The sequence below is a fragment of the Cannabis sativa genome, chromosome X, assembly GCF_029168945.1.
Source record: "Cannabis sativa cultivar Pink pepper isolate KNU-18-1 chromosome X, ASM2916894v1, whole genome shotgun sequence".
Taxonomy (NCBI): domain Eukaryota; kingdom Viridiplantae; phylum Streptophyta; class Magnoliopsida; order Rosales; family Cannabaceae; genus Cannabis; species Cannabis sativa.
The window spans coordinates 79,937,409-79,954,173 of NC_083610.1; the positions used below are offsets into that span (position 1 = coordinate 79,937,409).

At 31.9% G+C, this 16,765-nt stretch overlaps 2 protein-coding genes across 3 annotated transcripts; both read right to left on the bottom strand.

Moving 5' to 3' along the window:
- Positions 1–4,779: 4,779 nt before the first annotated feature.
- LOC115703100 (uncharacterized) lies at positions 4,780–6,335 on the bottom strand. Its single transcript, XM_030630590.2, has 2 exons — positions 5,817–6,335; positions 4,780–5,715 (listed from the first exon to the last, which is right to left on the bottom strand). Exons 1-2 carry the CDS (start codon positions 6,235–6,237, stop codon positions 5,129–5,131), a joined length of 1,008 nt encoding a protein of 335 aa, XP_030486450.1. The 5' UTR covers positions 6,238–6,335; the 3' UTR covers positions 4,780–5,128.
- A 4,123-nt stretch (positions 6,336–10,458) lies between these two features.
- Positions 10,459–15,338, bottom strand: LOC115699818 (auxilin-related protein 2). Of its 2 annotated transcripts, none has more exons than XM_030627363.2 (10): positions 15,118–15,338; positions 14,346–14,955; positions 13,647–13,876; positions 13,287–13,528; positions 13,020–13,164; positions 12,816–12,913; positions 11,924–11,989; positions 11,685–11,774; positions 11,384–11,560; positions 10,459–10,882 (listed from the first exon to the last, which is right to left on the bottom strand). In XM_030627363.2, the coding sequence occupies exons 2-10, from the start codon at positions 14,939–14,941 to the stop codon at positions 10,844–10,846; spliced, it is 1,683 nt and encodes a 560-aa protein (XP_030483223.1). In that variant the 5' UTR covers positions 14,942–14,955; positions 15,118–15,338; the 3' UTR covers positions 10,459–10,843. The 2 variants fall into 2 exon arrangements, with proteins under 2 accessions (XP_030483223.1, XP_030483226.1); XM_030627366.2 differs by having other exon boundaries at positions 14,346–14,969; positions 15,118–15,272.
- Positions 15,339–16,765: the final 1,427 nt, after the last annotated feature.

Sequence of the window (16,765 nt, forward strand, 5' to 3'; positions counted from 1 at the left end):
ATCATCAACATATACGGAATGATAACAAACTCAGGACTTGAACTTTTTATAAAAACACATGGGCAAATAGGATCATTTTTATATCCTTCTTTTAATAAATATTCACTAAGTCGATTGTACCACATGCGTCCTGATTGTTTTAATCCATACAATGATCTTCGTAATTTAATTGAGCACATTTCTCGATTGCTTGAATTATATGCATCAGGCATCTTAAATCCTTCAGGGATCTTCATGTAAATATCACTATCTAGTGATCCATATAAATAAGCTGTGACTACATTCATTAATCGCATATCGAGTTTTTCACTCACAGCCAGGCTAACCAAATATCTTAATGTTATTGCATCCACCACAGGAGAATATGTCTCCTCATAATCAATACCTGGCCTTTGAGAAAAACCTTGAGCTACAGGTCTTGCTTTGTATCTCACAACTTCATTTTTCTCATTTCTTTTACGTAAACATACCCATTTGTATCCAACGGGTTTCACACCTTCAGGTGTTTGGACTATAGGTCCAAATACTTTGCGTTTAGCAAGTGAATTCAATTCTGCTTGAATTGCTTCTTTCCATTTTGGCCAATCTTTTCTATTTTGACATTCTTTGATAGATTTAGGTTCAAGATCCTCGTTTTCATTCATAATTTCTAGCGCTACATTATAAGCAAAAATATTGTCGACAATTACTTCGAGTCGGTTCCATTCTTTTCCTGTATTGACATAATTTATTGAGATCTCATTATTGCTAATATTTTCGAATACCCGAATCTCTTCAAGAGATTTGTTTATGTCAACATCTTCCTCGAAATTTTCAGCCTCTTCATTAGGGCCATCTTGATTATTTGCTCCCTTTCTTTTTCGAGGATTTTTATCTTTGGAACCGACTGGTCTACCACGTTTCAAACGTGCTTTAGAATCATTAATTAATTGTCCTTCTGGGACTTCAATTCGAATTGGAGCATTTTCAGCTGGAATATGTGATTTTGTAATTTTCTTTGAGTCAGTGAATGCATTTGGTAATTGATTTGCAATATTTTGCAAATGAATTATTCTTTGAACTTCAAGTTCACATTGATTTGTACAAGGATCAAATTGAGATAATGATTGTGCATTCCATATAATTTCTTTTTCCAACTGTTTCTTTTCCCCTCCCCCTAAAGCTGGGAAACTTGTCTCATCAAAATGACAATCAGCAAAACGTGCTGTAAATACATCTTCAGTTGTGGGTTCGAGATATTTAATGATAGATGGAGATTCATACCCAACATATATTCCCAGCCTCCTTTGAGGACCCATCTTTGTTCGTTGTGGTGGAGCAATCGGAATATATACTGTACAACCAAAGATTCTTAGATGGGAAATATTTGGCTCCTGACCAAAAGCCAATTGTAGTGGGGAGAATTTGTGATATGATGTTGGCCTAATGCGTACAAGTGCCGCAGCATGTAAAATAGCATGTCCCCAAGCTATAATTGGGAGTTTTGTTCTCATAAGTAATGGTCTTGCGATTAATTGGAGGCGCTTAATAAATGATTTTGCTAGACCATTTTGTGTATGTACATGAGCAACAGGATGTTCAACATTTATCCCTATTGACATACAATAATCATTAAAAGCCTCTGATGTAAATTCACCAGCATTATCAAGGCGGATTATCTTGATTGCATAGTCTGGGAATTGTGCTCGTAATTAGATTATTTGAGCAAGCAATCTTGTAAATGCTACATTACGAGTATATAATAAGCAAACATGTGACCATCTAGTTGATGCATCTATCAATACCATAAAATATTTGAATGGTCCACATGGTGGGCAAATAGGCCCACATATGTCGCCCTGAATTCGTTCAAGAGATCCAGGGGATTCAATTCCAACCTTTACCGGTGAGGGCTTAATGATTAACTTTCCTTGAGAACAAGCAGCACATAAGAACTCACTGGATGAAAGAATCTTTTGGTTCTTCAATGGATGACCATGTGAGTTCTCTATTATTCTACGCATCATAATTGAACCGGGATGGCCTAACCGGTCATGCCAAATAACAAATAATTTTTTCTGGTTTGTGAACTTCTCGTTCACAATAACATGAGTTTCTATTGTACTTATACGTGTAACGTACAAACCTGAAGACAAACCAGGTAATTTTTCTAATATGCATTTTTTTCTTGAAACAATAGATGTAATGCAAAGATATTCAAAATTATTTTCATCTATTGTCTCAATATGATATCCATTACGACGTATATCTTTGAAACTCAACAGATTCCTTTTTGATTTGGTGGATAATAAGGCATCATCTATAATAATTTTTGTTCCTCTAGGCATCAATATAATGGCTCTTCCGGAGCCTTCAATTAAATTTGCAGTGCCTGATATGGTATTAACATTTGCCTTCATTCTTGATAAATTTGAAAAATATTTATCACTTCTAAGTATTGTATGAGTGGTTGCGCTATCCACCAAACACATATCATCACCATTATTTGTAGAATCGTGTATAGAATGACAAATGTCCATTACTTCATTAACAAAAAAAAACATAATAAGTTCAAAATATAAATGCTTAAATAATAAAAGTTCATTACATAAACATGCCAAATAAAATAAACACCTTAAAGTAAATAAATGATAATAATAATAAAAAAAATATAACAATGAAAAGTGACTAATTGTGGACATTCTCATCTCTATTATCGATATTCATGTTGTTATTAATGAGATCTTCATTAAAAAAATCTGCAACATCTAAGTGTGTCATATCCAAAGGCTCTTTGAGAAAACCATCATCTTGATAGGCAAAATTTGCTTCTATTTTCTCCTTTCCTTTCACAGATGCTTGATAAAGATCAGCAAGGTGTTTTGCCGTACGACAGGCACGTGCCCAGTGTCCTTTTATTCCACATTTAAAACATAAATTTTCAGAATTTCTATGATTATTATTTTGAGGACCTTTTCCCTTGTTCTCAGTAGTTGTGCTTTTCATTGGAGTATATGAATTTTTATTTTGACCATTACGATGCCAAACATTGCTTCGACCGCGATCGCGACCACGACCGCGACTTTGATTATGGTCACGACCACGTCTATTACTTCGATTATGATCACGACTACGACTATGATTATGATTGTCAGCAATTGTAGCATTCACTTCAGGGAATGGAGCAGACCCAGTTGGACGAGATTCATGATTTTTCATCAAAAGTTCATTATTCTGCTCAGCTACTAGAAGACATGAAATCAATTCTGAATATTTTTTAAAATTCGCTCTCTATATTGCTACTGCAGGAGTACATTAGAGGCATGAAAAGTAGTATATGTTTTTGCTAACATTTCATAGTCAGTAACTTTTTCTCCACACAACATTAATTTAGAAGTGATATTAAACATTGCAGAGTTATAATCACTTACTGATTTAAAATCTTGCAACCTCAGGTACAACCAATCATTCTTAGCCTTTGGCAATATGATAGTTTTTTTGATGGTCATATCTTTCTTTCAAATTTTGCCAAAGCACAAGAGGATCTTTTACGGTTAAATATTCAGATTTTAACCCCTCATGGAGATGATGGCGAAGGAAAATCATAGCCTTGGCCTTATTTTGTTTTGTTTCAGTATTTTGATCTTTGATGCTGTCTCCAAGACCCATAGCATCTAAATGGATTTCAGCATCAAGAATCCATGACAAATAGTTTTTTCCAGAAATATCAAGTGTCACAAAATCAAGTTTTGCAAGGTTTGTCATGGAGAAAACTATATCAATATAAAGTGTAAATTATTAGACATATACATAAATTTTGGAAAAAAAAATACAACAAAATATAGTACAATATAGAATAAGATAATAAGATTAAACAATATAATATGATAAACAAATCAACACACATATATAATATATAAGCATCTATATAGATATATATAAGCATAGACATATATTGTATAAATATTAATTCATTAAAAAAAATGGCTAACTCGAATGTGTTTCAGTCAGATGAGTATATATATAGACATATATATATTTAGTGTATCATGACTTTGAAGCAATTCGAGATCACATAACAAAAACATTGTCATACCTTGGTTAGAGACTCGTGCTGATAACGTATTATGAAATATTAGTATTATGTAATATTATAATTTAGAGAAAAAAAATAGAGAAGAGATGAGAATTTTCTGAGTGTTTTATTCTAATAGGTGATCTCCTATTTATACCAGAGTCAAATATTAAGAAATTAAGAGAAAGGGAAACTAAAAAAAAGAATGTTGATTACATTAATAGTAATAAATAAAAGATTTTTGGACATCCACATAATTAATATTATTTATAACATTTTGGTTTTTCTTTGTGGGGATATCATAAATACTTGAAAATGATAAAAAAGTGCAATATTTTAAATATTTTTATGGATTATTTTTTATTTTTACAAAGATATATTACTATATTATATTATATTGCTGCATGAAAATAATATTGTTTTTTTTTTCAGAAAAATATAAGTAAAATAAAAGGCAAAAAAAATATCAGTAAAAATGTCAAAAAAAAAAAACAAAAAAGAATCTGTAAAAAAGTTTAAATGTTATGGTCTTGTTCGTTCGAATTTCAATTGAGATTACATTTGAAACTAAACACGTAATCTTGGTCTTGGGTTTCATGGTAGAAGAACCGAGAAACGAAACGATATTATGCGAAACAAAAACATATATGATAAAACGACAGCCATATAATGAAAACGGCAATAAAAATTTGATTCCCACACACATATCCATAAAACGACAGTAATTACACCACAGACGGAACAATCTTTATTAAAACAGCACTGGATGGAAGAAACGACAGAATTCACAAAGAAACGGCAGTAGCCAAGAAAACGAGAAAAGGAATACGACGTATACGTAAATTGTTGCAATTTTGAAGATTATTCTCCTTATTATTATGTACACAGAAATCTCATGATAGGCCTGTATATTGAAACAGAGTATTAGTGGTAAGAAAGTAGGTAAAGAGTAGGCAAGAGGCTTATATCGATCATCCTAAAACGACGTCGTCGTAGTAGTAGTAGTCAGGTGGTATGAAACGACGTCGTCATCGTAGTATAGTAGTAGAAGTAAACGTAAACAGCGCTGACTAATTAATTAAGATCCTGAGACGACGTCGTAGCATCAGTTTTGGAGTCGAGAATAATGAGCTTGGTGCCCATTTGGGAAATGAGAAAAGCTTCAACGGTGGCATACTTAATTAGGTCTTCGGAATGGAATCGTGGTGGTCGATTAAAGTTGTCAGAGACTGACCACCAACGAATGTTGGTGGGTTTCACAATGTTCATCTCTTTTCCCAAAACCACTTTCGCCAGCTTCGCTATACCAAATCGGCTAAAGTTTCTTTTCATCATCATCACCTTCTTCGTCATGATCTTCTTTCCATTATCATGACCGCTAGTACTACCCTGAATATCTGCCTTTTGGGCCTTGGTTTGGGCCTGGGCCTGGGCCGCCAAATCTCGCAGTTCAACCACTTTAGGCATGAACCAACCGTGATCCTCCTCCAACCGCCTCGCCACATTCTCTATACCCACTCCGACCACCGTCACGCGGCTGTCGTGAAGCAAATCCTTCAGCACTTTTGGGTTGAATTTTTGGCCAATGCTATCTAATTTGTAGATAAGGCATTGATCTTCAATGCAAATCTGTAACAGCTCGTACGGTTGGTCTTTGTGATCTAACACACACACACAGTATTAAAACTAAACTTAATTAGTTCTTGATGAATTTTGATCGATCATGATTGATAATATATACAAAAAAGATAGGTATAGGTACCTTTCTTGTTGTAGATTAGAGTATTGAAGTTTCCATTGGGGTAGTTAAGACTGCGATCGGCGGAGAGAGCAAGGATGATGCGACGTCGTTTACGGAAAAGCTTTTGGATGTATGAAACCCATTTCTTGGCGTCGTCTTCGATCTCAGCCCAGACGGTGTGAACAGTGAATAATAATATTCGGCCACCGCCCAGTATGGGTGGCCATGTTGAGAATATTTGAACGACAAAGTTAAACAAATCGTTTGGGAAAGTGCGTCTGATGCTTACTTCCATGGCAACAGCTACACCTTGATTATGATGATCTCCTCTTCTTGATCTTTCCATGGCATTGACTAATTGTTCCATCTCTGATGATCTTCTTTTAATGCTTCCTTCCACGGCTTCTTCAATTTTTCTCATCATGATCACGCTTACTTCCATGGCTCAATCTTTTCTTCTCTCTCGTACGTTTTTGATTCTTTTCGTTAAGGAATTGTTGACAGTTGATATTAGGGAGTGTCCTTATATACATATATATATATATAGATTGTCATGTAAGAAGAGCGAGGCCCGTGTTGAGCGAAAAATCCGGAATCAGTTAAGCTGCTGTTGAGTTATTGTAACAGAAAATAATAAAGAATTTGTTTTCATATAATCACGTACAAAGAGATGTTAATTTCTTTTTCTTTTTCTTTTTTAGTCAATTTTATTATTATTATTATTATTATTATTATTTTATCCGGTAATAATAATAAGTTTAAAAGAAAAAAATAGAGTGACTTGACTTCTCACTTGAGGAGGTAAGATTGAGATAGCTAAAAGCTAGTTTAGAAGTACGTGATATCGTACCCTTAATGAATAAAACATATTTAAAAGCAATTAATTATATAATTATTACCTAATATTTGGGTGCTCGGTTTATATAGACAATTTATGTAATTAATTAATAAAGATAGGAAAATTGAGTTTGTATAGTTAAGGACAAACTATACAAAGAAGAGGTCTGCTCTCCCATGTAAAAAAAAATAATAATGTAATTGCCATTGATGTTACTTGTTAGGTGGGATAATTTAGAAAAAAAAAATTGATTTTTCAAGGAAAACATAAGCACCGTGTTGCTTTTTTATTATTTTTTTTATTTTTATTTTTGATCTTATTAGATAATTTGTCATTAAATTATATAAAAAATAGAAAGACGTGGGTCATAACAAGCAACGTTACTCCCTGCATGCATAATTGTAGATACCTATTGGGACACTATGATTAAAAAAAAGTCTTCAAATTATATTATACTAAATTATAATTATCTTTCTCTTAGTATCAAAAATACCCCTTTATTTTTTTAAAATTATAATTATCTTTCTCTTAATATCAAAAATACCCCTTATTATCTCTCATTCTCTCCTTCACGTTTCCCTCTCTCTCATCCTCTCACTACCCAAGCTCACAGTAGAAGCCGAAAAAGAAATTGTTTTATTTATGATGTAATAGCATACTATCTATGTATTAATGATCGTCTGTAGAGGAGTTGCTGAAAAGTTATAGGGTCCGGAGGGATTCTGCAATTGGTTCTCCCAATGTATTGCAACATCATCGCTCAATATTTGTCTTAATGAAGGTTGACTGGAAAATGTAGTATTCGTCGGGGGAGTCCTCTTTCCCATTTATCTTCATTTAGGCGGCCGAAATCTATTTTAGATTGTTGGAGGAGGTGTTGGACAGTGGTAGAATCAAAGGGATTCAACTGAGTAGGGATGCAAAGATTATCTCATATTCTTTCCAGATGATCTTATCCTTGTAGGAAGAACTAATATTGAGGAAGTCCGTAACTTTTGAAATTGTTTGAAAAATTTTTGTTCTTGGTCGGAACAAAAAGTCAACAAGCTTAAAATGTTAATTTTTTTTAGCAAGAACACGACTTAAAAATCAAAAGAGTTATTAAAGATATTCTAGGCGTAGACAATCAGTCAAAAGGATGTTGATTTCAATTTTATCTTAACGAACCTATCCTCCAAGCTCCAAGGTTGGAAAGTAAAAACCCTTTCCAAAGCGAGTCGTGCCAAGCTTATTAAATCGGTTGGTGTATCCCACCCAATTTATACTACAAAACTTTTTCAATGGCTGACGACCAAAAGTGATGGCATGGTCCAGAATTTTCAATGAGGAAGTCAGAAAGGAACAGTGGTTTATGCCTTAAAAGTGTGGGGTAAAATTTGTCTCTCTTAGTCTCAAGGGGTTAGGTTTTCAAAAAACTATGTAGATGAAGCAAGCCTTTCTAGCAAAAGTTATATGAAATGCTGACTATATGCTACTCTATAATAAACAAAAATAAAAATTTATTTTAATATGCAAAAATAAACTCATAAGTTTATTAGCATATAAGATATGGTGAGCTATATAAAAAAGTTATTGTTATATAAATACGAACATAATAATTTATTTTTGTCAATTTATTATGGTGTTGATGTTGGTAGGCTATACAATGGTAGACTCATGTTTAAAGCTTTTGGTCTTGGGCTTATTAATTATTGAAGTGATAAGAAGAACGATAGAGATGAATCATGCATCGATGATGATAATGACGATTCAGTAATTGCCGATCACAATGCGAAATGTAAAGTTGCTTTTTGTTTCAAAATTTTACCACCTTGTTGTGTCGACTGTTTGGTTGATTTGTTGCTTCGTGGTTGAAGTTGTAATTTTTGGTCACGATTGAAGTTTTAAATTTTTATTGGTTTGAATGGAATTTTTCGACAAAGTTTTGGATCAATTTTTTGAAAGTATTGATTGAGTTATTCCTTTATCCAGCAATGATTCTTTCTCTAATTTTTCAGGTATTGTTGGTAGTTTGAGGAACAATTTTGGTGTTGAACTCATGATCGATCCTATGTTGTTTGTGGATGAAGTTTTTCTTTTAAAGGTTAGTGGAGTTTTTTGGTGAAAAATGGGTTTCAATTTGTGATTTATTGTTTTACGAGAAGTAAATTTATAAGTTTCCATTTTGGTTTGTTTTTCACATTCAAAGTCTCGTTGTCATAATTAATGGAGGAGATGGCGCGTTCTTGGTGCAAAGTGGCCAATTTTCATTTTTGATTCTAGTAAGTAATTTTTTTTATATTACAGTATATGGTGCTTACAAGTCACGTTATAATATCTTATTTAATTGATGAAAGTTATTTATATTATTAAAATATATACTACGTATATACATAAAAAAAAAAATTGAGTACTAATTATAGCTTCCTATTACAACCTCTCAGTCAATCTTCATGTCAGAAATCACATGTCGAAATATTTTTATTATAGCAGTATCCGTTATAATTATAGTATCATCGAATAGTTTACAATACTAAAAACAGAGTTCTTGATATTTCAATTTACCACGCAGTTCAAAAAATTTCGAATGTATTTTTAGCACTATAAATTATTCAAAAAAAATTTAAAAATTTATAGGGAGATATTTTAAGCTTAATGAATACCGCCAAAAAAATTGAAAAGAGTAATTTGCGGCAAAATCCCCCAACTATCAATTTACTTACAAAAAATCATCCAACTTCATATTTTGGTGGGAAAACCCTCCAAAGTACTTTTCCGTTTACATTTTTAAGGTGTCGTCTGTCCAGCCTCATTAAGTCCTAATTTTGCATATGTGGCAATGACAGGTCACTAAAAAATTATCCTACGTGGTCATATTTTACAAAATAAAAATTAAAATGAGTAATTAAAATAAAAATAAAAACTTTAAGAGTAATTTGCAAAAAAAAACTCTCTAACTATCAATTTACTTGCAAAAAACCATCCAACCTTAAAGTTATTTAGATAATTTTTTGCAAGTAAATTAATAGGGGGGGGGTTATAGTTGAAGTTTAGTGCAGTACTGAATATTATTATTATTATTATTATTCTGAGAAATCAAAATCATTGTATTGCTCAAACCATTCCAAGTCTTTTTATTTCATTTTTAGGCAAAATTGATAAAATTCTAACTTTCACCTCATCTCGAATGCAGAGCATTAACATGGGTAATAGGAGTGTTCACGGATTGGTTTGGTCCCGATTTTTATAGTTTTTGAACCAAACCAGTATAACGGTTTTTTGAATATTAAAAACCAAACCAGACCAATAAATTTCTCAAACCAAACTATTAAGAACGGTTAGGTTTGGTTCGAAACTACGGTTTAAGTAGAATTTATAATTATTCATATTTTTTATTTTTATTAAGTTTTTAATTTTATTTTTCAAAATATATAAAAAAATTTGGATGGTTTTTTGCAAGTAAACTGATAGTTGGGGAATTTTGCAACAAATTACTCTTTATGTTTTAATTTTTATTTTAATTACACATTTTAATTTTATTTAGTAAAATATAGCCACGTAGGATAATTTTTTAGTAACCTGTCATTGTCACGTGAGCAAAATTAGAATTTAATAAAGCTGGACAGACGACACCTTAAAAATGTTAACGGAATAGTACTTTGAATGAATTTTCCACCAAAATATGAAATTAGATGATTTTTTACAAGTAAATTGATAGTTGAGGAAGTTTTGTCGCAAATTATTTAATTGAAAATAAATATTCTAACATGTTCAAAAATTAACTAAAAAGTTGTAATAAAAGGTTTGTATACAAATTTCCTAATAAAAATTATTAATATGCAACGCTTAAATCCAAACGAGATGTTATAGGCAGTTATGAACAGGTAAAACATACATTATCCTCCAGCTTTACCAAATAAATATTAAACTAAAATTTGGAGAGAATTAATCTCCCAAAGAAAAAAAAACCCCCACAAAGTAAAACTTATTCATAAGAGTATATTCCAAAATGAAAACTGAAAACAAAAATCAAAGAGAAGCAATGGGGGAGGTGCCCATTATGAGGTGTATAAGAATTCAATTTACATTATTGTCGTATATAATAAGTATTTTGTTTCACTAAAGTGGGAAGTTGATGTCCCAATCTTCATCATATAATATAGCAAGTAGCAAACAAGACCGTATGTGATTTTCAGAAATTCCGAAGGACGAGTTTTGGCTCTAACCGTACCTACGAAAGTTCTTCCTTGTTGAATTTGTTCCAAGCTTCCTGTTTTGGTATGGAACCAAAATATATTAGAAAAGGGGAAAAACAACACTCACACGTAAATACAGAAATAAATGTTACAAAATTAAACTTCGAACAAGTGAAGTAAATGTTAGCTATTATACATATTTTTCTAACTTAATAAATAGTGCTTAGTTAAATATAGAGATAAAATAAATAAAATATATTAAAAATATAATATTTAAATAATATAAAGAAAAAATAAAAAAATTAATATATAATATAATGCAAAACGTTGAGGTAAAATAGATGAAGTAAATTTTGATGATTGTATTTTAAAGAATATAGTAGAGATTTGAAAAACTGTTGAGAGTGCTCCTACACTTACATATGTATAAATATATAGGTATGGATGTAATCCATGGTCTCACTCTATTATGGAATAATTTATAGTAATGAGGTAATTAGAAATAATAAAACATTAGTAATATGCAATATTACTCAAGAATGGAACATGGTCGGTAAATAGAGAGAGGAGGTTACCTGGAGGATATCAAAAATCTTCTCTGCAGTGTACTTTTGTTCCAGAGTGGCTCCTTTTTGTTGAACCTTATCAGGATGGACATACAATGCGGCTTTCCTATAGACCTTTTTAACAGAGGAAGAAGTAATTATATCTGTTAACGAAACTGGCTCCCAACCACATTCAGGCCAAAGCACCTGTTTGTTGTTCAAGAGGAAAGTGTAAATCAGTTTTGACAAACTTTATTGCTTTGATCAGCGCATGTTGAGGAAATTGTACAAAAAAATACAACGCAAGAGCATAATACATTACAAAACATACATATTGCAAGGACGACAGCAATGCACGCATGTTACCCTCTTTCCCGGCAGCCCAACGTTTAATCTTAACATCCAAAGTCTCAGCAATTCTCTGCCAGCACAATTAAATAACAAAAATTCACATTATAAGAGTTGATGCGCGAGGAGAAAAAAGTACAGCAAGAGATCAAAAATGAGAATAAAAGCTTTCATTGTACATCAAGATGAATAACTTGCTAATGAAACAAACCAAATACTTACACTCCTTTCTTCCTGTTCTTGCAGAGATTGGAAGTCGCGCTGGTTCATATCAGCCAATGCTTTTGTCTGCATAATAGACAATTTTCCAAATCAGTATTCCAATGCAAAAATGAATAAAAAGCACACCAAAAAGGTTAAATATACCACTACACCAAAATATGCCTTTGGCATCAGTCAAAACAACAGTCACCATTGTTAACCGACGCATTTAACCAAGAGTATACTGAGGTGTCTATTACAGACCAACCACAATGCTAAATGCAATTGCATCATGATTTCAACGTCAATTTTCGCAACAGACCAATGGTTGCAGAATAGGTTTAAAACCAACATCAAAGCCTTGCAACAGATGCCAATAATTACAGAATAGGTTTAAAACTGACGCCAAAGCCTCTTTTGTCGTATACAGTTAACAGCGCTAACCGACGCATTTAACCAACGCTTTAGTAGGGTGTCTATTGCAGATCGACCCCAATGCTAATATGCAATTGGGTCGTGATTTCAACATTAGTTTTCGGGACAGACGCCAATGATTGCAGAATCAGTTTAAAACTAACGCCAAAACTCATTGTCGTTCTAGTAACGACATAATGCTATTTATGGAGCATCAACATCATGCAAAGTTAGTTTAAAACAAAAAGGAAACAATAGACGTTAACAGTCCGAGAAGTCTCGCCGGATGCCCTACATATTTCTTTAGTCTTACTACATCGCCTGATGTCGTGATCTGAATTACTTTTTACCAGTTAGATTGTAATTTATAATTATTACCCAAAGTAACTCAAAAAGTTTTACCAAAATAAAAGAAAAATAGAAACAAGCCCTCTTATCCAATAACATCTCACTGTAATGTTTTAAGGTGAGAAAAGCTTTTAGAGGAAGAAAAACGTACAACACGGTCATGGGTTCTTTGAAGCCGTTCTAATCTCGCGTTTCTTCTTTCTCGACTTTCCCCTTCAATTTCTTGAAATTCTTCCAAAATTTGGGCCTCTTAAATAAATAATAAATCAAATCAGAATTGATACAAATATGTGTCCAAAAAGAGCATTTGATTTTCAGCAAATGAAAAAGAAATCCAAACTTCACCAATATATACCTCCAAACATGGAAGAAAGGTCGTCAAAAATTCCACTTGCAGAAGAAGACTTCTTCATAACAGGTGAGGTCCTGGAAGTCGTCCTTTGAGGCACTCCAGGTTGAGGCACTCCTCTGTTTTTTGTTTGAAGATCAAACATAGGATCCTAAAAGAGGATCAGAGGAATTAAAAACTAATATTTTACTCAAATAAATATATGTATATATATATATATATTACTCAAATAATGCATAAAAAGAGTTACAAATACTACAGTTGTTTTCTCACCAAAGTAGTAGTCCTTGACCTTGGTACACTGCTTGAACGATGCCCCATTGCAAAAATGGATTCTAGATCATCTCCACTATGACTACTGGTCCTATTGGCAGAGGTTCCCAGCCATTCCCCACTAGAATGAGGATTTGGACGTCCATTTACATTGCTTTGCACCTTACCCATGGCAAAGTCCTCAAGCTCATCTATAGAAGACACACTTGAGCTCTTAACTGAAGACACGTTTGAGCTCTTAACTGCATCAGTTGAGAAGCTAATAAGAAAAGGGGAAATGTTCACAGAGCATTTTTCAGCTTATGCAAAACATATTACAAAGGAGTTACTCTTGAATCTTTAATGCACTATTGAACAAACCTTTATGTCCTTTTGAAATTTGTGTTCCTTTTGGAGGGGATTTCAAACGTGGAGGTTTTGTGCCGCCAGAAGTGTTGAGCTTACTGATCCTTTCCAGTGGGTCTAGCAAATTAGCAGTAGCGTAGGCATTTTTTGATGTTGATGTTGATGTTGTAGTTGTAGTTGATTCTAGCACAACAAAAGGGTCTTCTGATGTGGATGATTGACGTGGGCGCTGTAAGTTTGTGTTTCTTGTAAACAAGAAACAATGAAAATAAGGCATAAGGCAATATTGATTGACAAACATTAATCATCAGAACAGATAATCAGATATAAGTAACAATGACATTGTTCTTTGTGATTTAAAAAAGCATCAGGTTCAAGTTTTGAACCCTGAAGAACATGATCTGTAGTCTGTAAGATAACCCAGACTCTTCAAAATCTGAACCTTGAACATCTGTAGCTGTTAGCGATTAAACTCAAATACGGTTAAATAACATTCATATATTACTAAGTGATACTCTGTATATTGAGAAAAAAAAATAAACAATAACTTATCCCCCAAATGGTAGATAAATGAAAAAGATACAATACCCTATAAATAGAAAATGCAGTTCACCATGTAGATTAATGGATTAATGTAGCAGTAGAACAATGGCATTTAACCAACAAAAAAGGACTCCATGACCAGATATAATCAGTTTCTCAAATGCTGCATACCCGTTTTTAGAAGGAATACTAGGCCCAAAACCAGGTATCAAATCATCAAAACCAGATGCTTGGTTCTTGTTTGAGAATATAGGATTTGCGTCTGCTCCAGCAAAATCAGCTAACAAGTCATCAATTGGAACGTTCGGCTTCGGAGGCGAAGCAAAAGACCCAAAAATATCATCGCTCTTCGTGGCATTGCTAGCAGAAGTGGAGCTATTCAAACCGGGCATTCCACCAAAAATATCATCATTATCATAGGTATGAGAAAAAGACGAAGAATTCACATTCGAGCCCGATAAAAATGAACCGATATCAAAAGATGAACTACCACCATGACTACCCGATTGCTTACTAGGTCCACCAAATATATCATCATAATCATTCAAGCTTCCGCTGTTCTGAGCTACCTTATCTTTGCCGGATTGATAAAAACCGTTCCGATCGTCTGAAAAAGATGAAAAGTTGGGGTTTACACCCGAATCAAACCCCGAATTCCAATTCTGGCCATCGTTACTATTGACAGATCTCTTGGAAGCCGCCATTGGAGCCGATTTACCTTGAGGCTTCAATCCAAACCTCTCCGTCAATACACCAAACTCATCCATATTCGCTGCAGCAGCTGTATCACCCAAGCTTGTTCAGCAAAAAATCATAAACTTTAAGCTAACAAATTATGTACAACGATCAAATTTACGGAAACAAAACCTAAAATTTCAAAAATATCACGGCAGATCAAGGTACGAACAGGGGATCAATGAGAAATAGGAAGTTTAGGGCTTACTCGTTGAGGAGTGCAATCGCTGATCAAGGAAAGTCGGAACCAGACAGTAAATAATTAATTGGGCTGCTTCGATAAATTTCCGGGAATGAAAAATGGAAGCTAAGGTTAAGGCATGGGCTTTATATGACCGACTTAAATTATTTTGTGTCGGTGAAGGTACACACACTCATCCAACTCGTGCCACCCCACCTGTCTCTAAAAATTATATTATATGTTTTTTTCGGTTAAACTCCCACAATTATTCCTTGTATTTAATTTTGTAAGTTTAAATTTAAACGGTAAAATTCTTTAAAATTGAACTAGTTGTAAATTAAAAGTGTCATTCAATTAACTGTTATTATGGTCTACTTATCTATACACTCTTATATATGTTTGGTAATCTAATTTTTGAAGAGAAGAAAAATAATAGTAACATTTAAATTTATTTGAGTTGTACATACAAACATTCACTAAAATATAAATTTGATTTTATCTAATTTTATTAACAAATATTTGACGTAGATAGTAGTTCAAAAAGCATAATTTAATACATAATAAAATTTGAAGAGGATGGTATGGTAAATATCAAATTTCGATCGACGTGATTTGATAGATAAACAATTGTCATATTAGTAAAATTGAACAGAATTAGACAAAAATCCTTAAATCTAACAATTTTAATATTTCATCAAGAATTCTTAACAACGTGAAAAATTCAAGAGTATAATTTAATACATGTTAAATTTCGAAGTAAAAAAAATCCTAATTATCCTCTATATTTTGAAATTATAAAGATTGATATTTTGGCTCAAATTTGACTCTAAATTTATATATAAATTTTAGATTCTAATAAATTAAATATATTTTTCTTGTAAGGTTATAAATTAAATATTTAATTGCATATAACTAAAATCACTTTTATCATATTTTTATATTTATATATGTACAAAAGTTAATAACTACAAAAAAGATTAAACTTTTACTTATTTTATGTATATTTTTACTTTTTAATTTAATACTATTACATTAATATAAGATCTAAAATAATTGCCGATTCTTGATGCTACACAAAATAATATAAATAAATTTTATTAAAACTTGTATAAAATTATAAATATTCACCTAATTTATAGATTATAGCCTTCCAAATTATCTTACAAAATAACTTTAGAAGATTAAGCTCATTCTAAATTAAAAAGAAAAAAAAAAATGTTGAGAGAGCCTCATCACATATATATTACTAATTAAAGAAGATAAAGTATAATTGATATTTACTGAAAGGAAATTGCACTTAACATATGATATCTTAATTTTTATTATTATTAATATAATATATGGAATTAATTCTTACAAAAACATATAATGTAGGGAAATTTTTACCAATACACAAGAACAACAAAAAAAATTATAAAAATACGGTTGTATAGAATTTTAAATATTTTTATAATTTTTATGATTTTATTTACAGAAAATATATAGTCTTTTGATAGATTTTTATATTGTATTTTTATTAATTTATTATTGATTTTTTATTATTTGTATGTTATTTTTTATTGTTGTTTTGATGTTAGTTTTTATTACTTTTCTGTAATTTTTTTATTATTTTTATGTTATTTTTATAGTACACTATAAAAATATAAAATAAAATGTTTAAACAATTTTTTTTTAA

Bases quoted from the DNA above. Each gene is read 5' to 3' on its own strand.
- LOC115703100 (XM_030630590.2), bottom strand. From the start codon at position 6,237: ATGGAAGTAAGCGTGATCATGATGAGAAAAATTGAAGAAGCCGTGGAA. The intron at 5,716-5,816 runs GTACCTATACCT...TGTGTGTGTTAG, and splicing joins TCTAATCTACAACAAGAAAG to ATCACAAAGACCAACCGTAC.
- LOC115699818 (XM_030627363.2), bottom strand. From the start codon at position 14,941: ATGGATGAGTTTGGTGTATTGACGGAGAGGTTTGGATTGAAGCCTCAA. The intron at 12,914-13,019 runs GTATATATTGGT...TATTTATTTAAG, and splicing joins CCTTTCTTCCATGTTTGGAG to AGGCCCAAATTTTGGAAGAA. The intron at 10,883-11,383 runs GTAACCTCCTCT...ATACCAAAACAG, and splicing joins AGATTTTTGATATCCTCCAG to GAAGCTTGGAACAAATTCAA.